Source organism: Ascaphus truei, chromosome 3 (genome assembly GCF_040206685.1).
Source record: "Ascaphus truei isolate aAscTru1 chromosome 3, aAscTru1.hap1, whole genome shotgun sequence".
Lineage (NCBI taxonomy): Eukaryota > Metazoa > Chordata > Amphibia > Anura > Ascaphidae > Ascaphus > Ascaphus truei.
This window is the reverse complement of record NC_134485.1, coordinates 119,051,846-119,077,431: the sequence shown is the minus strand read 5'-3', so window position 1 is coordinate 119,077,431 and position 25,586 is coordinate 119,051,846. Positions and strand designations below refer to the sequence as shown.

The following is a 25,586-nucleotide window of genomic DNA, read 5'->3' as shown; positions in this document are numbered from 1 at the left end:
ACTGATCCCTTAAATATAAATGTGTTAAAAGACCTGGTCTACAGTGACAGGCTATTTTTCTGGTGGCAGCATGTGGGATCATAAGGCTTTGCACTATAGCTTCCTGTGGGAATTATAGTGCAAAGTGAGCTTGTAGATTGCAAGCTCTCAAAACAAGTGGTGTTGGAAAACACGTTATACAAAAGCAGGGAATCACACTGTTCAGTGCCCCTTAGGTAATTAGTGCCTGAAACGTGAAGATGTGGACCCCAAAAGGAAGGTATGTGTCCTGGGATCGGGCATCTGTGGTTGGCCGGTGAGAGCAGTATGGGTTGCCAATGAACGGCAGACCCGTAGTAGTCTTGCGTCAGGACTTGGAGTAGCATGAAGCCTGCGGGGCTGACTGCACTCCTGGGGTAGTGGCTGAGGCTGGGCGCTTTGGTCTGGATGGAACAGGTCCTGGAGTCAGGAAGCCGTGGCTGTCCGGTGTCAAAGCTATGGCCTGCCGGAATATAGGTAGTCTAAGGCTTTCCTAGAAAGAGAATTGGAGTGGCATTAGGCCCGCGGGGCTGAATGCACTCCTGAGGTAGTGGTCGTGGCTACTGCCACAGGAGACCAGGTTATTTACACCATTTACCGGCATCATACATTGAGCAAAACAAGGTAATGAAATAAATTGTAGTTTATTTGCATAAATTAGCTTACACACAATGATACACAAATTACAGACAAAAAGACACTTATTTTGGGTCTGGGGTTGAAAACTAAGCTTTCCTAGGTGCAGGGAACTCTTTAGGCGAGTTTTACCATGACCGGGACTTAGCCCAGAATCTCCTGGAACCCAAATCGGCATAAAGTTCCACATACCACCGCTACGTTCTCTTCTGAGAACTTGGTCCCTCCTGACCGTGAGTTACTCAAAATCTCCTAAAACTCAAATCGGCAAAAAATTCCAGCCGCGTCCGCTACGTTTGATTTGGAGAACCTGGGCGCAAAAGTCGGGACTTAGTTTCTGGCAGGCTTTAAATTGAAGCCGGTTGCTCTACTATTCGCGCAAGAGCAACTTTGAAAAAACCCGCCTGCGCTCTATCGGAGAACTCCAATCTGATTGGCTCACAGATTCTTATAGTATTCTGAGTTTCATTCACAAAACTCAGCAGCCAATCAATGCGTGGGAAAATTCCCACGCAACCAAATAGAGCCAAGCCGGCTAGAAAGCCGAGTCAGCGGGAAAACTGAAATAGCCAAGGGACATGCACAAGCTTGCCACCTTTCTGCATGGCTATCTCAATGCCACTCGCTGGGACAGGCTTCACCAGGTCTGGCAGAGCAAGTGGCAGCCCGGACGACTGCCATTGATCTCCGGACCTGGTACTCCGCCTTTCCCCACTGACCAAATGCTATTCTCACCTCTGGCATTCTCTGACTGCTTTGAACTCCGATGTCCACAGACTTACCGGCGCCTATGGGTTAGCTTGGGCAGCCTGTTTGGATATCGGTTCCGAATGTAAAGAACACATTACATTTAATAAAGTATATTTTCATACATTGGGGTATAGTTTACTATACTTCTGAGTCTTGAAGAACAGGGGGACAGAAAGGGAAAAATGTTGTAGTTTTATTTCTATCTGCCGTATTCCCCACACACTATCTTTGGGACTCGGTGTAGACTACCAGCAACTCAATGCCCAGACCGTGTTGGATGCCTACATTAAGCCCCACATGGATGAGCTGCTAGACGAGCTCACCCGAGTGGCTTGAATACATTTTTGGTCATGCCTTTTGAGAAGAACGCGCCGGCTACCTTCCAACACCTGGTCAACTGGTTGCTGGAAGGGATGCATGAGTATGTCTGGGTGTGCTTAGATCTAGTCGTGTTCAGTGAGAGGGCCAGCTCATCTATGTAGCAATGGTCTTAGACCGGATAAAGGAGGCAGGGTTGACCTGAAGCCAGCCAAATGCCAGATCGGGATGGCAGAGGTCCTATACCTGGAGCATTGTGTATGTGGCAGGTACCTCAAACCTGAGTTGGCCAAAGTGGAGGCTATTGTGGAGTAGCCGGTACCAATACCCAGAAACAGGTGTTAGCGTTTCTGGGTACTGATGGCTATGACCGTTTGTCTCCCAGCATAGCGCTTTAGTCAAACACTTGACGGACCTCACAGAAGAGACTCCCCCCACTGTGAACTGGTCTCCGGTGTGAAACCGCCTTTCAGGCTCTCAAAAACACCCTCGCAAGCGCTCGGATCCCGGCAGCCCACAACTACAGAAACCGGTTCCTTGTACAGACCGATGCCTCCAACTTCGGCATCTGTGCTGTGCTCAGTCAGGTCGGCGAGGATGGGGTAGAGCACCCCATTGTTTACCTCAGCCGCAAACTATTAGAACGGGAGGCTTCCTATGCTACAATCGAACAGCAGTGTCTAGCTAACGTCTGGGCGTTCAAAAATCAGCAGCCCTACTGTACGTGTATGGGTGACTCTTTACGTTGGTCACTGATCCCAACCCCCGCAGATGGCTACAGGAGGTGTCAAGGGAGGATGGTAAACAGTTGAACTGGAGTCTAGCCTTACACTAATACAACTTTTTTTCCTAACTTGCTCCAGCCAGTTAGGAGTACGGATGAGGTGCTGACTCGTCTGGGCAGCAATGTCCGAGCCATTGTTCAGCACAGACTCTGAGGGAGATATCAGGCTGGTTGAGGGAACCGTTGCTGGGTATGAGTCCCATAGGTATGATTCCTATTGGCCAGTTTGAATTTCCTATATTACTCTGCAAGCCCACCTCTGTGGGCTAGCTTAGAGGCACGGTCACTGCCTACATCCTGGATTGGCCCCTCACAGACAAGCCTCCACTCAGTGATTGGTCCTTTGCATGCCGAGTGGTTGGCACCCCATCTTTCATGCCTTTCTATGGAGACGGGAAGCCTTAATAAAGAACTGCCAAATTCAATTTCACAGACGATGCTGGTCATAGTGTAGTAGGTGTTATCGAAGGTTTTTGCCAGACATCAAAGCGAGGCTCGTAGTGGAAGTGAGCAGGGTATTTTGACTGTGCTATAGCTCAAATCGCATCCATGAACTACTGCGGTACCGAACGCGGACAGAGTGGAAGCTTCCCCCGGATAATCCTTTGATGCGGCACTTGGCACCTAGTTGAGATAGAATTCCACCTGTATTCCGTTTTAGGTGAGTTTGTAGCGAGCAGTGTTTAGTGTTGCACCTGTCGACTTGAGTCAAAAAAACTTGTTTTATTTAACCTCTTGCTCTGTTTGATGTTAAGGATCCTGGTCTCCCGTGACACCAATCAATTCTACAGACATATTTTTGGTATATTACTATCAAATACTGAAACGGGGCATTTTTCAGAAGACACTGTATGAAAATACAATTAAAGCATTCAATAAAGCACTAAATCAGCTTGATTCTATAATCAACTGAATGCAATACCTTTAAAAGTCACAATCGGGTTTTATCTGTAAGATGTGTTCCATTTATAATGCAATAGAAATACTCACAAAACTGAAATTGTAAAACTAAAAAAAAAAACTTGCATATATTTGTAGAAAATCCATAGAAAAACAGTACAAAATGTGAAAATCAGTACAAAACCAAAACGCATGGAGAGACATTTTAAAATAAAAAACGTAAAATCGTTAAACCTTTTGGTAGCAGAAAAGATAATTGTGCAACTACAGTATATAGTTTTTGTGAATATCACTCGTTAAATACATTTGTACAACAAAAAAAAAAAGACTACAGAATAAATCTAAAATGTAAAAGTGCTGGTACCAAGTGTCCTCAAAATTGTCCACTACATTTGGACAGACTACAGCAACAAGTGATATGGAACAAGGGTCCTCAATATTAACAGCCAATCGCTATTTCAATACAAATAAATATCATGTAAACAAATGTTTTCTTAGTGCTCTAAAATGAATACAAATTGAAATATTTCTAACTTGGTTCTTCCAACACATCTCATTTGGCGTGCTTTGATTAATTTGTATTTTGACGTTTTAATAATTAACAGCAGTACACAGTACACATTAGTCTTATTGTTTTCCAATGCAAATAAAATACATTTTCTTTAAATACAAAGAGACTTGAAATACTCAAGGAAAACAATTTGATCAATACCATTGTTATCTCTTTAAAACACTTTGGGGGTATTAACACCTTTTACTGTACTATGAAGTATAGCGTACGTCATGAGGGCCGGCACACCCTGTACATCATGGCACTATGTTTGTTTTCTGGGGAATTAGCGCTCCCACCACAATCTGCATGGAAGGAAAAAACCTTCCCCTTCCGTTCACGTCCCCAGAATGACATTGAGAGATCACATGATCAGCAAGTGCCAGATGGGGCCGGTGCAACAGAGGTCGCAGGACCCTCAATCACGGAAGGGGTTATGTGTGGCAAACTAAAGCATTGCTCTAAAAGCAGAAGTACATTTTGATTCTGCTGCACTGTGGCAGAAGTGGAGCAAATCACCTTGATACATTGATGCAGTGAGTGTTATGGGGGAGTGGTTGTAGGAGTTAGAGAAAGACCATCAGCACAATAGTAGACCAAATGTATCAAACTGTGCACTTCTAATTCGTAGCCCCCCCCCACCCCCCCGTCTCTCTTTGCATCAGATAAATCCTTTAGGTTTTACGTGGTGCCAACACCTGCTTACATGAGATCTTCATCAAATTCTGTTCTGTTCTCTGGTGCACATTGCACCATTTGGATACATATCCCCTTGTATTCATTTGTCCTGTTAAATGTTTCCTTCATCAATGCTTTGCAGTTGCAGCTTCTGCCTTTGAATCCCATGATTTCTGCTGTTTCTGTTCGTACCAATAATTCCTGGCATATTTTCAATAGGAGAAACATGCATTGCTTCTCCTCCAAACAAACTGACCTTAGCATCCATTTCAATTGCTTTGGCTAAACTGAATGCATAGGCTTCCAAAGATGTACTTGATGCATTTTCTTGAGCTGGCATTGTGTTAACTTCTGTGGGGGGAAAAAATGCACCAATTTGTTAATTTCTTACACATAAACCACAAATGACATACAAGTATCCAAGTAATCTGTAATTTAAAGTTTCTACAAGGTCACTATGTAAAAAAATACAAGATTTATATGGAACATCTTTTCTCCCCAATACCATTTGTAAACACAAATAAAATGTAATTTACAAAATGAAATACCCCATTGATCAATACTGTCCATAGGCTCCTACAATTTTTAACAAGACTTGAAAACATTAATGACTTGTAATCAGGGATGGAAAATCCTGGGTGCCCGGGACTTCCTCCTTATTACCTAAACGGCGATGCAGCAGTATCTTGATCTGTCAGTCCCCAGCGTGATCGATTCTGCTCGATTGAGCAGGATTGGGAGCGCTGTGACTGGCCGGTGACTGACAGGTTAAGCCAGTGAGTGCGAAAGAGGGGGGTAGGGGTGTGTGCATCAGTGGTCAGTGCACAGTGGCAAGTGTGACCGTCACCAGTCAGTGTGCTTGTAGTGTTTCAGTGCGTCACGTGTTGCACACTGACACCCTCGCTGCCACACTGTAGCGAGAATAACCACCCCGCGACTCAAATGTTTGGCTCCTAAAAATTGTAGCTCCTGATTTTTTTTTATTTTTTTAATTTGGGTCCACCTCTGCCTATAATAATTGTTTTATGAAATTTCTGTGGACTCCTGCAAACATACAGTCAATAAATGGATTGACTAGTAACCAAGAAACAGGAACATTAAATAATATATACTTTGAAGGAGATAATTCAAGAATATAGCCAACACTGCATTCCTTATTAGTAGTTAATGGATTATGACTTGGCTGGCAAGTTTATGTACTATCCTGAACTGTCATTTATTGGCATACCATTTTTGTGCTCCACTTCATCTTCAAATGTCACAGAACTCTTCCTTCTAGAATAGATAAGTCTAGGTTGTTGTACACCATCTGAGCTGTAATCTTCAAGCAACATAACATCAGTACCTAGAAAGGGAAAGAAAATAAAACCACTATAATAAATATTAAGTACATATTAAGATTATTTAATATAAATGTACACTGATTCGTCTTTAGCAAAAAAAATTTATATTAAAAATACAATAGGAGTTATCAATTCAATTATGGTGTCACCAAAATATGTTTTCGCAAAAAAGAATTCTGTTTATAATGTTGCTGTCACTTCCAAAGATATGCTAAGTAAACAAAGAGTACATAAAATCAGAACAAAGCTGGATTGCTTTTTCAGTAACATTTTTATTATCTGTAGAATACCACCAAAAAGCTGTCGCTTCACATCAGGACCGTGAAGTTTTCTGTGTTCTTTAGGGACATGGCCACGTTAATTGAGGCAGACAGGGGGAAATGGTTGGTTTTATGATGTCATAGGGTGGTACACGGCAGTCAAATGGCTACCTTTTTGCAGGGTATGAAAGACTGCTTCTTCGGGGTGGCAGCAGGAAAAAAGGGTGGCAGTGGCCAAAATAGGACGGCAGCTCACTGCTCAAAAATACTGAAGAAAATAATCTCCAGAATTTACATGGAATCAGATATATAGCCATCCATTATTATTATTTTTTTTCCTACGTTGAACTTTATTGGTATCTTCTCCCACCTCAGCCAAGAAAACAGGTTGTTTTTGGAATACTTCCGATTGGTAACAAATACTACCCTTGATAAAATGGTAGGTGCCGAGTGGTCAGGAATGGGTAGTCTTGCAATGTTCAATTGTACAAAAATGAAGAGTAATAATTCCACATGGACACAATTCAAAGCGTTTGTTGAGAAACAAGATCTAAAAAGAAATACTAAATGGAAAGAATTACCTGAATCATTTGAATAGCTGACCGTATTTGTTGTAGTGCTCTGGTGATCTAAATCCTTACCACTGGCCATAAGAGCAGTGAGATGGGGCGATGATCCAAGGTCTGTAAAACGAGATCCTCACATAAATCATAAAAAATAAAATGCAAACATTCTTAAAATCATAGCCTCTGCTCTTTATGGGGCACAAAAAGGGCCCCTTTCTCATAAAATAAGCAATGAAAACCCAGTAACCGAGATATAAAATGTTAAAATAACATTACAAAAAGTCACTAATTGGCAACCATTCACTTGCACTGAATGCTTAGTAACGCCACTACAAACAAAAAAATACAAGTTACCATAAAAATATGATATTGCCAACATGAATGTGATGAATGGCCATTGAATATGTTTCGACTCCATCATTGCATTTCGGTAGCCTATGCCGTGAGATTACCAGAGGTTACAAAAGGACAAAAGGCGGGGGGAAAGCAATTCCCATCATTAGGAAATGGGACTCAGTCGTAAAAATTGATATGTAAACTGGTTAAAATATGTAGGTGCACTTCCAGATTTGATGGTAGGACCAAACATTTAAGTTAAACTACACTGAAAAATAACATTATAAAAGCATGTTTACAAATGCTATTCCTATAAGAATTACATTTTAATTAAAATGGTATACCACCCTTTCTCTGTCAAATACTAGGAGTAATTGGATCTGTCCATACACAAAACAAATATGAAATAAGCACTTAGAAAAAAGGTAATGCAGTACAGTAAATTTCTTATTGCATATGCTATTCTTAGTTTACAGAAATAACAACCACTTTAGTTCAGAAGCAACATTATATCAAGTTGAAGAATTTAAATACCCCCCAAAAAATATGTTACTGAGAAGCTGCTTTTATTACCTGTTATCCGATTGGAAATACTGAACATTCTTGATGTTCTATGTTGTTGATGAAAGGGATCTCTATACCTGTTTCCAAAGCACATACTTAGTAGTTCTTTCCGTACTGTTTTGTTCCACAGTCCATAAATGAGTGGGTGACAAATGGCACTTGTAAATGATAGCCAGGTAGCTAAAGTCTCTAATACGGGAGAAACACTGTTTTTCCCCCACAACGCCTCAGTGCTTATTACCAGCATATAAGGCCCCCATGTAAGAACAAAAGCACCAATAACAACCAATATTGTTATGAAGGCCTTGCACTGGTTGGCAGAATAAACAATACTGGAAAAGGCATTTTTTCTGCTTCCTGAAGAGGATGTAGAAGTACTGGAATTTTTCCTCCCGTTCCTTTGGGAAACGTCTTGGATAATTACAACAGTTCCACAGTGAATCTTGCGTGCTTTAATCCTGGCCACACGGAAGATAAAACCGTAGCATATCATCATAATGATGAACGGTAGTAAAGCACACCATATTTGCCAAAAGGCTGTGTACCCTGCCTCTTTGTGCCATGCAGCTACACACATCCACTTGAATTGGTCAAACTCTAAGTTGGACCATCCAAACAGGGGAGGAAGACATCCAATGAGAGAATGCAGCCAAACGTAGGCTATGGCAAGAACTGCTCGGTTCCCAGTAATCTTCATAGGATAAACCATTGGATAAAGAACAGCATAATATCTGTACAAAAAAAAAAAAAAAAAAAATAATAAAATAGACATTTCACACACTTTTAAATAACTGTACACTGAAGGATATTAAACAAAACCCAATCATGCATACTTCTTAAAATATAGTTGTAATATATTTTGTTTTTACTTTCTCTCCGTTTACAGGATAGCTTTTATAATTTAGGCCATGATACATTTAACATATGGGATACAGTATTTTATAGGGTCAGTCAAGTCGTCAATGCCAAAATTATCCATTTTAAAACCTGTGTTTGGGATCTACATCATTTACCAATGGTATACTTGCAGCCTCCCCCCCCCCCCCCGCCCTCCCAACTGTATTGTAAACCTTTCCAAAGCACTAGCAGTGAAACCCATACATTGAAGAAGGAAGTATTTGTGAATCATCATATTGGGCTAAAGTATACCCACAACACAGACATCACACCATTCCTTTAGACCAACAATGCCCAAAAATGTGGCCCACAAGCCCTTTCGTTGCAGCCAAGGGCTGTTACAAACGTTATCAAATCTCTTTCGTGATGAGACTATTTGTGAACCCTGATGAAGGTGCTGCAGCACCGAAACGTTGGATTGTTCTGTTGTATGTTTAAATCCATTTTTATTTTTTGGGTACTTTTGGTGAGCCGTTGTGAACCATTACAACTACAGGCATATTCTTTGCTCTTTTGTAATAAATAAATATGATACAGTACTTATTTTCTTCACTTCTAGCAGTGTGAATAATAATGGTATGTGATCATGATGAATTTCATACAAGCATATTTATATTTTTTCATACAGGAAACAATTAAGCAAAATAATGAAATCCTGTTGGGCAAGGACAAACTAGCAATCAAAAAAAAAAAAAATCGAACCGGATCTCATAATGTCTTGCAGTCGGTATCTCAATATACCTGACTTGTTCTGTGGAATCTCTGTGATTACAACTGGTCTGTGGACTCCTTCTGGTGCTTGTAACAAGCACCAGAGGGAGTCCACAGACCAGCGGTAATCACAGAGATTACGCAGAAAACGTTAGGTATATTGAGATACCGACTGCAGGACATTGTGAGATCCGGTTCATAGGATGAGTGTGAGATACTCCTAACATCCTCAACTGCTTTTAAAGGGCTCATACAATGTGAGTTTTTTTTACCTATCATGGTATACTAATGTTTTTTTTTTTATAAAATAGAGTTGCACTATATTTGTGTCTCTTACCCACCCAGATCCCAGGGTGGATAAAAGGCCCTTTAAAATTACTATTCTGTGAGTGCATATCTTACCATTCAAAAGGTGTCAATTGTCATTACATACTACCTACCCTATGTTTTCTTCTGACGACTGACAACAACATACGTGGGGAGAGAGAAGAAAGAGAAAGGCTTACCGGTCAATTGCTATAATTCCTAAGGTAAGCATACTGGCAGAACTGATCAGCATATAAAGCAGCGCAGAAAAGTTGCACCACACAACTCCAAAAATCCATTCTCTTCGTATTGAGCTAACAACAACAAACGGAAGAACAAGCATTGAAAGAAGGAGGTTTGAAAGTGTCAAACTAAACACAAACTTATTGCTGAGTGAAAGCAAATGAGACTTCTTGTAAAGGGTAACCACTATGACAAGGTTCCCCAGACAAATGAGAATGTCAATAATAATGATGGCAATAGACTCCGCCACTATGGTAGCGCCATTTTCAACTGTAGTACCCGATCCCACATTTCCATCAGAAGAGTTGATGCTCATTGTAAATTACAGTGGAGGTCTATCTGGAACATACCGAGAACCTAAAATGAGAAAAGAAGGTTATTGAAATAGCAACTACCTAAATAAAACGTAACTCTGACAAAGAGGCAAGCATTAGGCTGCGGCCCCGCTAGCGATGAACGCGCTCATGCTTGAGAGCGGTGACATCACCAGCTCTTCAATCATGAGCGCCGGGTGTCCTGGCTATTTCTGAAGTGCGGTGGGAGGAGGCTCGTTGCGGGCAAGTTGGGAGCGCTCAAAAGTTTATATTTGTTTGTTTTCCCAAGCGCCAAGTATGGGTGAGCGTGCAGGCAACGCGTCAGCGGGGACTAACAGCACTAGCGGGGACGCAGCCTTAGGATGAGTCCATAGAGACTTCAGCCGCGCGGAGGCTGAGGGAAAGCGGGTGCTTTCCCTGGCCTTAGTTCGCGCGCCGTCCTGGGGCGTCGTGGGGCGGGCCAGTGACATCACAAAGCTGGTTCGCCCTCATTGGGCGAACCGCTCACGTGACCGGCCCTGCGCTCCCATGAGTGCTTAAACTAAAAAAATGTTGTCGGCTACGCTTCCGCACGCGAGCCCCTGCTAAAGCCGCTCTCATTGCAGCTGCAGGGGCTCACTGCCAAGCGTGAGTGCGGGTTAGCTTAGGCTGAGTCCCCTGTGCCGCTGACCACGCTCATGCTTGGAGAGCCAAGCGTGGGTGAACGTCCGTGCCTGCGCGCTCTACGTGAGCGGGGACATAAAAATTGAAATTGCCAGAAGCAATCTCGCCAAGCACCGCGCGCTCAGCGGCACAGGGGACTCAGCCTTAGACACCAAGATTAAAAAAAAAAAACTTCAATAATGTTAGATCACAGCATCAAAATGACTAATCTAATTAAAAAAAAACTGCAAACAAGACACATTATGCTTAAACTGTTATCTTTCTTACTAAACTCAACAGTGCTCCAAAACTTACATTGTTGGTAAAGTGATTGAAATGGCAGATGTGTAATATTTGCTAAAGTAATGATGCCAGTTATGGAAGTTGTGGGAAAACAAAGCATGTCTGCATATATGCTTTATTGGGCCGAGCCTCATAATGCAAAAAAATATAACAAATAGGCCCAATATTTTGGGATCTATATGGAATCAAAGGAAGAGTCGGCTTGGGAAATAAAAAAATATCACTTATTATATAACGTGCACTATGGCTAATCATGATAAATTGTTTTGTGTGTATGATAAATAAAAGGGACAGGCTTTTCAATCCCCCAGGTGCAAAAGTGATTCAACTATGGCCAACTTTTGCAACCTGGACACCATTAAATAGACATTTTTAATTTAAATGTATGTATAAATTTACTTGCATCGCACCACAAAATACGCAAAGCGTTGCAAAATTACAATACAAGGTTAATAAATGACAAACAATGGGTCTAAGTAGACCAGGTTAAAAAAACAAAAACAAAAACACAGCATATGGCAAAGGGAGATCCTGTCCAAAGAGTTTACAATCTAAGAAAAAGTCAGAAGAGATCTGTTTTCATCAGGCCTGGGTTATTTACCTCTCCCATCCCTCCGTGGAACAGATGCACATTCTGGCGTGTTCACACCCAGCCAGCGCTTGCACCGGGTTTCTGCTGGAGCGCCGCCTCTCTCTACAGCACATGACGTCCCGCCATCCGCGCGAAGCACAACCGGGAGGAGACGGGCTCATGCCGCGCTTGCTTTGAAGTTACCGTGATCCGTTTCAAAGACAATCCGTACCCCGGATTTCAAATCTCACGTCGGGCCGCGCGCAATAGCACCCCCAAGCGCTGCTTTCATTTGTGAATGGACGAGCCGCGCGCGCGCGCACCTACCCGGCAATGTGAGGTTAAGATGCGCGCGCACTCCAAACGCTGCTTTGTGATGTCGGGCTGCGCGCGCTCCCATGGCAGCCTCGGGAGGATGGCAGTCGCGCGCACTCAGAGAACACGCGGGCATGCGAGACATAAACATACATTAACAAAAGCCACATGTAATTGCTGAGGTGCGTCCATTTGTGTAACGTGTTGGTTGCCACTAGTTTATTCCCCACCTGCTAGTGTATGACTATATGAAGCAATTGCACAGTTAATTAGAGGCCGTGTGAAAGACATGCTTATTAATAATAGCATGTTCTTGTATAGCGCAGCTAGTTTTATGTAGCGCTTTACAGAGACATTTTGCAGGCATAGGCCCCCCTGTGGAGCTTACAATCTATGTTTTTGGTGCTTGAGGCACAGGCGATTGGCCCAGCGACATCACAGCCCCGCCTCCCTCTGCCTCCCCCCGCCTCCCGATCGCGCACGCTGGCTCGTCTGCATGTGCATGAAATCGCACAGAATTCAGCAGGCGAGCCTCAGCGTCAGCGCGGCTCCAAACTGCTCACCCCTCTATGGGCTGCGTTCCCGCCGGCACTCAGCGTGCTGTGTGCTCGGCGCTTGACGTTTTTACTTATTGCAGTCTTTATGTGGAAGTCCCCGCTCACATGAAGATTTATTTATTTATTTATAAAATATTTTACCAGGAAGTAATACATTGAGAGTTACCTCTCGTTTTCAAGTATGTCCTGGGCACAGAGTAAAACAAATAATACATGGTTACAAATACAGTTACATAAATGAACAAGGTATACATTTATATACAAGACATTGCATGCACAGTTAAAGAAAATATATATTATGAGCGTATGAAACAGTTACAGACCAGATTAAAGTGTGAGACAGCCTTAGATTTGAAAGAACTTAAGCTGGTGGTGGATATGAGAGTCTCTGGTAGGTTGTTCCAGTTTTGGGGTGCACGGAAGGAGAAGGAGGAACGTCCGGATACTTTGTTGAGTCTTGGGACCATGAATAGTCTTTTGGAGTCTGATCTCAGGTGATAGGTACTGCATGTGGTAGGGGTGAGGAGCTTGTTCAGGTAGCTGGGTAGCTTGCCCAGAAAGTATTTGAGGGTGAGACAGGAAAGGTGAACTTTGCGCCTAGACTCTAGTGATGACCAATCTAGTTCTTTGAGCATTTCGCAGTGATGTGTGTTGTAGTTGCATTGGAGAACAAAACGACAAATTGAATTGTAGAGGGTGTCAAGTTTGCTAAGGTGGGTTTGAGGAGCCGAGCCATATACTATGTCTCCATAGTCAATAATTGGCATTAGCATCTGCTGTGCAATACGCTTTCTGACCAGGAGACTTAGGGAGGATTTGTTCCTGTAAAGTACCCCTAGTTTGGCATAGGTCTTGGTTGTCAGGGTATCAATGTGCATCCCGAATGTTAAGTGGGAGTCAAACCATAAGCCCAGGTATTTAAAACTAGTGACAGGTGTTAGGGTGGTTTTAGCGTTGGTTCTAATCAGGAGCTCAGTCACTGGAAGCTTTACAAATTTAGTCTTGGTCCCAAATACCATTGTTACAGTCTTGTCAGTGTTTAAAAACAGTTTGTTTTGGGAAATCCAGTTTTCGAGTCTCAAAAAGTCAGACTGAAGTATGTGTTGAAGGTCAGAGAGGCTATGGCTGTGTGCATACAGGATTGTGTCATCTGCATACATGTGTATTGAGGCTTCCTTACAAGCTGTGGGAAGATCATTAATGAACACTGAGAAGAGTAGGGGCCCCAGAACAGAGCCTTGCGGGACACCACAGGTGATATCCAGGGGGTTGGAGTTAGAGCCTGAGATGGACACATGTTGGGATCTTCCTGATAGGTAGGACTGAAACCAGTTTAAAGCATGTTTCCCTATTCCAGAGCTCTGGAGTTTGTTAAGCAGGATAGCATGATCAACTGTGTCAAAAGCCTTTGCAAAATCTAGGAATACTGCACCAGTGAGTTGTCCCCGTTCCATTCCACACTGGATTTCATTGCAAACTTTTAGCAGGGTAGTTACGGTGGAGTGTTTGGGACGAAACCCAGACTGGAATTGGCTAGGGAAATTTGTCTTGGTGTAGAACTCGCTTAATTGGGAGTGGACACATTTTTCCATAACTTTGGATAGAATTGGGAGAAGTGAGATTGGCCTGTAGTTTGAGACAGTGTTTTTGTCCCCACTTTTGAAGATTGGGACAACTCTGGCAGTTTTCCAGGCCTTAGGGATATGGCCTGCAGACAGGATAGAGTTGACTATGGACGCAATTGGTTTGGCAATGGCTGGGGCACCAAGTCGTAGGAACCTAGATTGTAGTAAGTCGGGTCCACATTGGCTGCTTAGTTTTAGTTTGAGGAGCGCTTGTGTAATCTCCTCTTCAGATACTGGGCTAAATTGAAAATTGTGGGCAGTGTTGGGAGGGGGTGGGACTATAGGGGTACTCCCAGGATGAGATTCAGGTTTGGGGTTTGTGCTGCGTTTCGCTAATAAGTTAGTGGCACACCCCACAAAGTAATCATTGAATGCATTTGCAATGTCAGTGGGGTTTGTCAGAGTAATATCCCCCTTAGTGATATTACTTGGTTGTTGATGGTTAGGAGGCTGGAATATATTGTTGATAACCTTCCAGAAATTAGCTGGGTTTGATGTATTCTGGAGGAGATTGTCAGAGTAATATTGTGCTTTTGCATGCCTTGTTTGCCTTGTGCACACGTTCCGCAGGCATCTGTAGTGATTGAGATCCTTGGTAGTGCCAGTTACTTTGTAGCTTTTCCACAAGGCATCCCTGAACTGGTAGAGTGCTATAAGGTCAGGTGTAACCCATGGAAGGTGGGCCCCCCGTACCCTTATTTTGCGTAGTGGAGCATGGGTATCGCAGAGTTTTAAGAACTCGGATTGGAAATAGTCGAGCGCAGAATCAGGGTCGGGAATTAAATCGATTCTGTGCCATGGGCAGTTGGTAAGGTCATCCAGAAACTGTTGTGGGTTAAAGTTTTTAAATGTTCTAGTGAGGAGAACTTTAGGGCTTGAATGGGGCGGTTTAATTTTCCTTACACAGTACACTATTGCATGGTCACTGAAAATATCAGGAAGGATGCCAGAGGATTGGATTCTGCTGGGGTTTGAGGAGAGAATCCAGTCTAGCAAGGAATGGTTATGCGACTTCAGGTTTATTCGTGTGGGTTGGGAAATGAGTTGCGATAGGTTAAGTGACTTGAGTTGTATCTGGATTTTGTGGTTTTTAGGGTCAAGCCAATTGAAGTTGAAATCCCCAAGAACTAGCAGCTCACTCTTCTCATTCAGAGAGGAAATGGAGGCAAGAAATTGGGTGATATCAGTCAAGGATTGTAGAAGGGCTTTAGGGGGGCGGTAGATGCCAGCAAGCAAGATGGGCTTAGAGAAGGGGAGGCAGATTTTGCCAACTAGAGTTTCAAAAGAGGGTGGACTTGGTGGGCAATGTAGCAGTGTAAATTGTAAGGTGTCTGCAATATAAAATAACACCCCTCCTCCTCTCTTTGACCTATCTCTCCTAAAAATGGAGTATCCCTGAATGGCGATATTTGCATCAGGGGTTTTAGAGGATAGCCATGTTTCTGTAAGAACGATGGCTTTGGGTTTATGCATAAGGCACCATGCCCTTAGTTCGTCTAGTTTGGGCAGCAGGCTCCGGATGTTTATATGGGCAACAGATAGCCCTTTTTGGAATTTAAAGGTGGAATTCTCAGGGGCATGGGACAGAGCTGAAATGGGAGGACCTGGGTTAGTTTCAATATCACCTGCTAAAGAGAGTAATAGTATGAGAAGAAATTTGGGTAGTTGTTTGCAAGTTGTAAATTTGTGGTGTTTTCCATTAGAGTGAGCAGTGGTTGGTGTGCTGGTTTTTAGAGTTCTCCACCAACATTCAGTAGATAGTGCAAGGCTTTTGAGTAGTCCAGGGTGTATGGTGATGTTGGGTGTGGGCCAGGATGGAGGAGTTTGTAGTGGATAGAGGGAGTAACATCTCCATGAGGCCAGGAGAAAGAAAAAAGTTAGAAGACATAGCAGGTTCATGATGCCAGAGGTAGGCAGTGCTGCAAGGAGCTGTTGTGAGCAGAGTGAGTGTGTGCAGACTAAACAGCAGGGGTGAACCTGTACCTTGTCATGTGTTTTGCTGCATTGCAATGCTAGGGTCAATTCAGGGTTTCAGTGTTTTGTGCAGTCAGTTTTGGGAGAGGCTGCAGTGAAAGAAGTTGTAAAGGGGTGGGGGGTTAAACTATGCAGGCTAGCAAGCATGGGATCATAGTGTGATCTGAATAGCTTAACGTTTGTTGTCTTGAGTAAAAGAGTTTGCAGAAAGAAGCAGTCCCCAGTCACCTCTAGTCAAACTGTAGTCTAACTGTATCACTTAAAAACCTCACTTTAAATGCTGCTATATCTGTGGATAGAGGCTCAATTAAGGCCAACACCTTTATTTTTTAACGCAAAGTTGGCCCAAGCCTATATTGCCATTTAAACCCATCCCTCTCCAGTTACTAAAAGCAGGGTAGTGGAGAAACAGAAGGAATTTCATGCTCTCACCCAATTTAAAAATAAGAAAATATACCAGATTTAGGTTTGGTAACAAATCGGGTAATGTTTGAGTAACCTAGTGAAGGCCTTCAGGTTGCAGAATAAAGAAAGAGTTAAAAAATAAGCAAGGCCATGGATTACGAAAAACATCTGACATAGCTAAGCAGAGATTTTAACTTTTTATAACCAGACATTACAAAAGTTATGGTGGGTAAAAAAAAGTGAGAAAAACCCTCAACCGTACAGTGTACAGCAAATAAGAATACCACTTGTGGGTACATTTGTATGTCTCAGTCAGGTCTGCAACCCTGTCTTTCCCCATTATCGCTTAGCAAACAACGCTTCCACAGCAGCCAGGGATTCTGGGTAATGACATGCAAATAAGCACTCACAGTGATAAAATGGATAAGAATTAAAGAGTGACACACTGAGTGCTCATTTGCATGTCATAACCCAGAATCCCTGGCTGCAATGGAAGCATTGTTTGCCATACGATAAAGGAGTAAAACAGGGTAATCACCTGTCTGAGACATGCAAATGTACCCACAAGTGGCATTTTCTCTTTTTATACAATTTTTTTTATAAGCATGGAGAGTTTCATCAATTTAATAAGCAATCCTCCTGGGATTCCTTGATTCAGAAAATCCCAAACATTTCTGCAGGACAACTTGAATATTTGAACAGGAATACATCCTGCCAAGAAATTAAAAATAAATCCTTCAGCAATAACAAGGCAGCTGGTCCAGATGGATAGCCTGTGGAATTTCATAAAATGTTAGCTCCGGTTGTGGAGAAGGAATTTGTAGCTGTTTGTTATTAGAAAAAGTTGGAGTTGGAAAAGAGAATTGTGCGAAGATAGAGCAGTAAGAGCAGATTAATGTGTGAAGGTGGAAAGGCTTCATTATACATCTCTAATATTGACCAATATCAGAGCAGTGGTAATATCAGGAAGACCAGTAAACGGCTGACACCCTTTGGCAGTTGCGTTTGCTGCAACTCTGGTGTTATTTCTAAGGCCTCGTCCAGGGTGAAGGGAAGCGCGGAGCGAGCGGGCTGGCACTCATGAGCAGTGACGTCACCTGCATGTAAGCAGGAGACCAATCTTGTCCTGCTATAGGAAATTTGCGAGCGCGGGAGCGCGGGGGGGCGTGTCAGTGGGACAGGGGGCGTGTTAGAGGGACGAGGGAGGCATATATTGCAGTAACATATATCTATCTATCTATATCCATATATATATACATATATATATCCATATATATATATACCCCTTTCTCCCCCTCCTTTCCCTCCCCTCTCCCCTTCTCTCCCTCCCTCTCTCCCCCCGCTTTCTCCCTGCCCCCTCTCTCCCCCCTCCCTCTTTCTCCCCCCTTCCCTATCTCCCCCCCTTCCCTCCTCTCTCCCCCCCTTCCCTCCTCTCCCTCCCCCTTTCATCCTCTCTCTTCCCCCTCCTCTCCTCTCTCCCCTTTCCCTCCTCTCTCCCCCCCTTCCCTCCTCTCTCCCCCCCTTCCCTCCTCTCTCCCCCCCTTCCCTCCTCTCTCTCCCCCCCTTCCCTCCTCTCTCTCCCCCCCTTCCCTCCTCTCTCTCCCCCCCTTCCCTCCTCTCTCTCCCCCCTTCCCTCCTCTCTCCCCCCCTTCCCTCCTCTCTCTCCCCCTTCCCTCCTCTCTCTCCCCCTTCCCTCCTCTCTCTCCCCCTTCTCTCCTTTCCCCTCTCTCCCCCTTCTCTCCTTTCCCCTCTCTCCCCCTTCTCTCCTTTCCCCTCTCTCCCCCTTCTCTCCTTTCCACTCTCTCCCCCTTCTCTCCTTTCCACTCTCTCCCCCTTCTCTCCTTTCCCCCCTTCTCTCCTTTCCCCTCTCCCCTCCATCCCCCTCAGTCCGTTTGCCCCCCCACCACTCCGTTTGCCCCCCCACCACTCCGTTTGCCCCCCCACCACCCCGTTTGCCCCCCCACCACCCCGTTTTCCCCCCCACCACCCCGTTTGCCCCCCACCACCCCGTTTGCCCCCCCACCATTCTGTTTTACCCCCCCACCACCCCGTGCCCCCCCCGTTTCGTGTTCCCCCCCGTTTCGTATTCCCCCCCCCGTTTCGTGTTCCCCCCCCCGTTTCATGTTCCCCCCTCCCGTTTCGTGTTTCCCCCCCCCCCCCGATTCGTGTCAGAGGACAGCAAGCAATGCAATGCAATACAATACAAGCTCCCAATGCTTGTATTGCATTGGTTTTGCCTTGCTGTCCTCTGATTGGGTAAAGTAGGTCATGTGATCTGAAGTCGGAGCTGCAGATTCAAAATTTTGAACTCTTGAAACTGAGCTCCGACTACAGCTCACGGGCACGCAAAGGAGGGAGCTCACGCAGGCTACACACATTGTCTCAATGTGTCTCATTGTGGCGAGTGTGAGCGCCCGCACCAGCTCAGCGCCACCCTGGACGCAGCCTAAGGCCTTGGCCATGTTTAGCGCTTGCTGGCGGAAGCGTGCTGACGCGCTCTCCCGCTCAGCACCGAGCCCCTACAGCCGCAATTAGAGCGGCATTAGTAGGGGCTCACCTGGTCTTAGGGGAATTTTAAATTCCCCCGCTTGCCGGCGCGACAGGCCGGTCACGTGAGTGGTTCGCCCAATGAGGGCGAACCAGCTCCGTGACGTCACTGGCCCGCTCCCGGCCAGTGACGCGCCCGCCCCCTGACGGCTGCTGACAGTGCGTGCTGTAAGCAACCGCAAGGCCAGGGAAAGCACCCGCTTTCCCTGCGCCTCAGCACGCCAGCAGGGAGCATGGCCGAGGCCTAAGGCTGCGCTTATAGTGACGGTGACACGACGTCGCTTCCAAACAAATGCATTGCCGTCGCGTATGCTTATAGTAAGCACGACACGACGGCTTGGTCGCGATCGCTGGAAGTCATCTCAATTTGATTTTTTCAGGTACCGTAGCCTGATGTCGCCATCGTGTCACTGTCTCCGGCACCATAAGCGTAGCCTAAGACTGAGATTATACTTGGTGCGCTTGCGCGTGCGCACGCAACAGGAACAAATTGCATAATCCCTATGAGGCCACCCTAGTGCGTGCACGCACGTCGGAGCGACCATATTCAGAAAATACATCAAATGTCTTTTCAAGGGCGGCCGTGTGACATCCGTGTCATCTGAGCGGTTCAGCCAATGACGCTGAACCAGCTTCGTGACGCATCCACCACACCTCCCTAATCGCCTACAGCTTAGTTCACACATCACTTGGGCAACAGGTCCGTCGCACATGCGCAAGTAAGTACTATAATCTTAGCCTAAGGCTAGGTCTCCAGTGCAGCCGGCGGTGCATGCGGCCATGCGCGCGCCTCTCACCAGCCCTGTACCTGCTCCCTGGCTGTCCCCGGTTCCTCCGCGCTCCCAGGCTCACTGTGCACTGTGACGCTTCAGCCGGCAGGGGCTACAGCCAGTTTGTGATCCCGAGCGGCGACGCGCCACGTGGTGTGGCAGGGAGCCAATCAGAGGCAGGGGAGCAGGAGCGAGGGGGAAGGAAGGTCTGCTGAGCTGTGTGTGTGTGTGGGGGGGGGGGGCTGGGCATGTTTTTTTTTTTTAGTTTGGCCGGCGTCATGGCCACGCCCCCCACGCCTTTCAGATTTAGGCAGTTGTTCAGCTTTATTATTAGCATATATCTGGGTCCATGTATCCTTTATTTTGAACATTCATGTCTTTTTATTTATTTTTTGTTGTGTTTCGCTCTAGTCTAAGTAGATACATCCTATTCTGTGTGTGGGTATTTTTGCTATATTTACCCGGATCTAGTGTGCATGTGTACTGAGGTGGGGTTGGATCCCCTCAGTTATCTTTTGTATTAATAAATATTTTCTACCCAATTTTAATCCCTGGTGCGCATTGTGTGCATTTTTTTCACGCCTCAGAATGCCACCTGCAGACCGCAGATCGCGGTGTAGCGCTCTGCCAGGTCGCAAGGCGGATGTGCAGGCGCCTGCAGTGGGGCCTCAGCCTTAGACTGTACGAGATGAAGTGCAAAAAGCTGAACCAGACACCCTCAGCACAGAGGTGCAGGGGCTGGGGAGTAGATGGAGATCATCAAGTCTTTGAAGCTGTGCTATTACATTTAAATAAGATGTTTACTAAATGGTTAGTGGAAAGGTATAGTATGGTAAAGGAAATATATTGTATCTGATATATTCTCAAATTATCATGTTTTGTTATGGGAAGTGTCATGATAATATCATGAGATATTATGTACTTTAATCCATCCGATGCTTCAGGGGTGAATGGTGCAGCAATTTGGGTATAAAAATACAATATATTGGGTTTATGACAGGTTAAGACCTTTTCGGGGTCTGTGCAGATTTCAACGCGAACTAAATTGGGGGCCTATCATGGATAGCCTACTAAAAGTCACACGTGGGGTTTAGAAGGTTGCAAACCCTAACCAGATACTTTTCTGTTAGCTTCAAAGAAGCCTCAATGCTTGTGAAGAATTACTGGTGCATTCCAGAGAGAGGTGACACACTGCTGAAGGACTTTATTACAAATGAGAATATCATCTGATATTGTCTGCTGTACATGCTAAGAATTACATGTGTGTATCCGTGGCAAAGAATAGCGTATAATGATTACAGACATGGGAGGTCCAGCAGGTACTAAGGGACAGATTTCTATTTGTCGCTCACATTTATGATTAAGACGTCGTGATTAGTCTCGTTGCATCCATCATGAGAGCCCAAATCTATTAATGTGACTCACGTGTGTGTTAGTATCACAGAAGGGAAATTATGAGTACAGTTATATACTGAGGCAGTATATAACTGTTTGGAAGCAGTTTTTTTTTAAGTGAAACTTCTTTAGTGGCACCTCATTCGAACTGGGGCAAAAATGGATTGTGGAGACAGAAATGAAACGGATGTGACGTCAGTGCTGGCAGTTGAGGCCGGGCTGTGTTCTGGCTCAGCCCGACCCCAACACTGACATCCCAACCGCTCAAAAAATGAGATGCGGCGGCGATAGCCGCCGGCGCCGTTCCTGATGGCCGCCGCACCCCCCACACGGCCGCTCCTAACGGCCGCCGTTCCCCGCTCGCTGCTATGCCGTGCATGCGCTGTTGTGATGGCTAACCCCTCCCCTCAGCCTCGGCCGCTCCAGCACATGTGTGCCGCCATTCCCCCCAGATGCATTGCTACAGCAGCACCCCGGGGAGCTGGAGGCTGCTGACCCGGCTGCCAGAGGAAGCCAACACCAATGGCTGCGGGGTCTGCGTGCTGCGCAACTGTGCTGCCATCGGCGGCGAGTGAACGTCCGCCATTGCCGCTCCCATGCCGCGCATGCGCAGCAGTGATGGCAGCAGAAGAGGCTGTTGGTGTTGGCTGTGCAAGGGAATGCGTCCCCCACAGCACCATGGGGGGGGGGGGGTTAGGAAGGAAGAGCGCCCCACGCGCATTACCGTGCCCTTCGGTAACCCCCTTGTGGCCCTGTACCTCCGCCGGGGAGCTGGCTGCAGCAGGACACGCAGCTCTACGGGTGGTAGAGAATGAGGGCTGCTCCGCAGTCGTGTACCTCGGGGGGGGGGGGGATGGGGTGGGCAGGACAGGACACAGACAGAGACATACACACCACACAAACACTGACAGACATACATACACACTGACTGACACACATACACACTCACTGACTGACACACACATACACACTCAGACTGACACACATACACACACAGACTGACACACACACACACACACTGACTGACACACACACACACACACACACACACTGACTGACACACATACACTGACTGACACACATACACACACACACTGACTGACACACATACACACACACACACAAACTGACTGACACACATACACACACACACACTGACTGACACACACATACACACACACACACTGACTGACACACATACACACACACACACACACTGACTGACACATATACACACACACATATACACACACACACATATACACACACACACACACACTGATTGACACACATACACACAAGGAATTCACACTTAGTGGCAAATAGCTAATACAGGGAATGTGTGCCGAGCACGCGCGTTATAAGTCAAATTTATTTGCGTTTTGTCAATGAAATTGTATTTTGATTTTTAATTAAAACATCACCAACACAAATACTATTTCTGTGACAAAAGTCAAAGAAGTTTCACTTACTATGCGCGTGCACAGCACACACAGGTTTTTTCTGTCATAAAACCATCAATCACCGTTGATTTACGACAGGGGTGTGCTTACGTGGTTTCAATGGGAAAAAAAATCATACTTAAGTACTAGCAAAGTTTATGAAAATCAGATTTCAACACAGGTGTGTTTAGACCAAACACATGAAGTCCCATTTTCTGCACGAGTGACCTCTGGGGGAAATCCTTGTATGGTAATGTAATGAATGGGGATTTGTTTAGTTTTATCCTTTATTTTGAGAAACTGTCCTGGATTTACTGTAATTGTATGTTCTTGTAATCCTTTTTCTGTAATCTAAGCATTGCATTTATATAAATATATATATATATATATATATAAAAACATTTAATACATATATATATATATATTAAAACATTTAATAAATGATGCTTTGGGCTCTGAATGAACTTTTGCCCCCTCTGGTGAGTATTTACGTTTTTGGACACATTTTGCTGCAACATATTTTTGTGTGTTAAGTGCATAGTTTTTTCTATTATAAACAGGGACCTGAGACCCTGGCAGATTAATGTTACATCTTTTTTTGCATTTCTCGGGTGGTGTAAGCATATAATTATTGCAATTGAATAAGGGGTTAATATTAACTAATTGAATGTACCTTTGAGGAGGAGAAAGGTGAGTTGGCTAGAGTAGCCATGTGTATTAACCCTGGTTGCATATCTAAGTCACGTGCTCACTGGTGTGCTGTTCTTGACAGATGGTATATGGGGACGGATTTAGGGTAGATGTTCATTTGAGGGATCTTTACGAAGGTGAAGAGTTGGACAGCTTGCAAGCTGTGTATTAACACTTGTCCAGTATGTAGGTCTCGTGCTTACAGGTGTGTCATATGTGACAAATGTGGGCAGCCGTCATCCGTATGCAGGTCTCGTGATCACAAGTGTACCATAGGTGACAGGCAGATATCACTTTACTAATATTATGGAAAATCATAGCTATTATGCAACATTTTTCAGAAAAGCATTCTCCTTAGGGAAATGTACCCTCTCTAGTTCCGATGACCAGTCCTTCCTGTTGAGCCTTGATGCAGAGTAGGTATGCAACATAGTTACAAGGAACCATGTCTTTACTGTGTTGAATTTATTTTTCGCTGATGATTTTGTAAAAACCTTGAAATCTCTACTGTATATTATCTCCCTTAAGCCAAGCTGCCAATACACTTGGAGAGCTCAGATCATTTTCCCATTGAAAAAAGGACGTGCCAAGTGTTCCCCCTCGTCTTTTTGTGTTCACTTTGGAGCCTCCATTACGTTGAAAGATTAATTTGTGAGAAGTGGTCATCAGAAATTGCATTTGCCTTTATTCAGATGACAGAATATAGTTTAACAATCCAAAACAGATCCTAATTATTTTAATTGCTATTGTCAATTTACGATCATTTTCCAGCTAATAAAATAAACTATACCAAATTATAAATTCCGTGGTTGATCAAGATTACTCCTCCAGATGTAATGTATAATTTTTCATTTGTTAAGGGGGGAGGGATGGGGGAAATGATATTTCGGAATCCTTATCCTGTTTGATTTAAAACATTTTGTATAATTTGAATGTATAACCCATTATTTAAGAAACATATCAATTAAGTTGGATATTTGAATAGAAAAGAAAAAGTGGCTTCTGCTCTGCATAATAGTGTAGTGTACTATAGGGGTGCACTCGGGATAGTTAATAGGATATAACAGAAAAAGAGATCCCTTATTTATACATTCAACCTGCACTTTAAGATTGGAACTTATAACCATTACTAATTTGGGTGCTAATGATTCCTCAACTGTGCCACATAGTTACCTACACCTCATAGAATAACATACTGTATATGCAGTTAGTATTGCAATTTGTCATATGTTGACTGTCCAAATGACACACTCTGACTACAAATTGATCACTTGTTTAGTTTACACATATAACCATACAGATATTGGCGATAAGCAAGTATATATGCACCTTATTAGTTTCGTCACCCTTTGTTAATCACTTGTAGTTACTAAAAGTGATTTGTACCTTGTGGAACAAACTAATACTCAAGTATATAGTTTTAATATCAATACTAGAATCTCTGATATTTATTTAAATCAGAAGTTAACTAGAAGTTACTCGCATGTACTAGTAAGTTTGCAGTAAGGATATGAACCCTACCAGTAAATTACTGTATCCAAACGCTAATTTAGGTTTTAATATTTGTGTTTTCTATGAGATACCATTTAATACATATTATTTACATTTAGTGGATGGGAAAACCCTTACAAAGGGAAGCCATTTCTTACCAGTATTTATGTTATAAGTTTGAATCTTAAAGTGCAGGTTGAGTGTATAATAAGGGATCTATTTTTGTTGATATTTTAATAATTTGAAATCTTTCATTTTTGCAACCATAATAAAAATGGGCAGTTATCAGAAAGTTACTTATAACCTTCAAATGTTACCCATCTTACTGAAAAAGAAAGACCTCATGGTTTTAATTAAACCATTTAATAACTTTTTTTTTTGAACGGGAAAAGAAAGAATTAGTATTTCTAAATTGCAGTGTACAAAGGAAAATAAAAATTAAAAAAAAAACAAAATCATGGAATAAATGTTTTATATGAAATGATAGAAGCATATGATAACATTCAATTTAAATAGATTAGAACTCGCCTGAGAACGGTCTCCCACTTCCTCTGTTTTTCCTGGACTCTTTCCCGAGGTGCACTCGGGCACCTGTGGTGGAATGATGGACCCTATTACATCCACAGCACGCAACAGATCTCTGGTTGAAACAGACTACCTCTGGCTGTTTGTAGAAGTCGCCCCT

General features: G+C 44.0%; 1 protein-coding gene across 1 annotated transcript; it reads right to left on the bottom strand.

Annotated features, from left to right (window-relative positions):
• Nucleotides 1-638: 638 nt before the first annotated feature.
• Nucleotides 639-12,045, bottom strand: GPR161 (G protein-coupled receptor 161). Its single transcript, XM_075589412.1, has 6 exons — nucleotides 11,721-12,045; nucleotides 9,818-10,217; nucleotides 7,713-8,434; nucleotides 6,819-6,920; nucleotides 5,863-5,979; nucleotides 639-4,985 (listed from the first exon to the last, which is right to left on the bottom strand). Exons 2-6 carry the CDS (start codon nucleotides 10,174-10,176, stop codon nucleotides 4,747-4,749), a joined length of 1,539 nt encoding a protein of 512 aa, XP_075445527.1. The 5' UTR covers nucleotides 10,177-10,217; nucleotides 11,721-12,045; the 3' UTR covers nucleotides 639-4,746.
• Nucleotides 12,046-25,586: the final 13,541 nt, after the last annotated feature.

Bases quoted from the DNA above. Each gene is read 5' to 3' on its own strand.
- GPR161 (XM_075589412.1), bottom strand. From the start codon at position 10,176: ATGAGCATCAACTCTTCTGATGGAAATGTGGGATCGGGTACTACAGTT. The intron at 8,435-9,817 runs GTAAGCCTTTCT...TTTTTTGTACAG, and splicing joins GGAATTATAGCAATTGACCG to ATATTATGCTGTTCTTTATC. The intron at 4,986-5,862 runs GTATGCCAATAA...TTCCCCCCACAG, and splicing joins TGAAGTGGAGCACAAAAATG to AAGTTAACACAATGCCAGCT.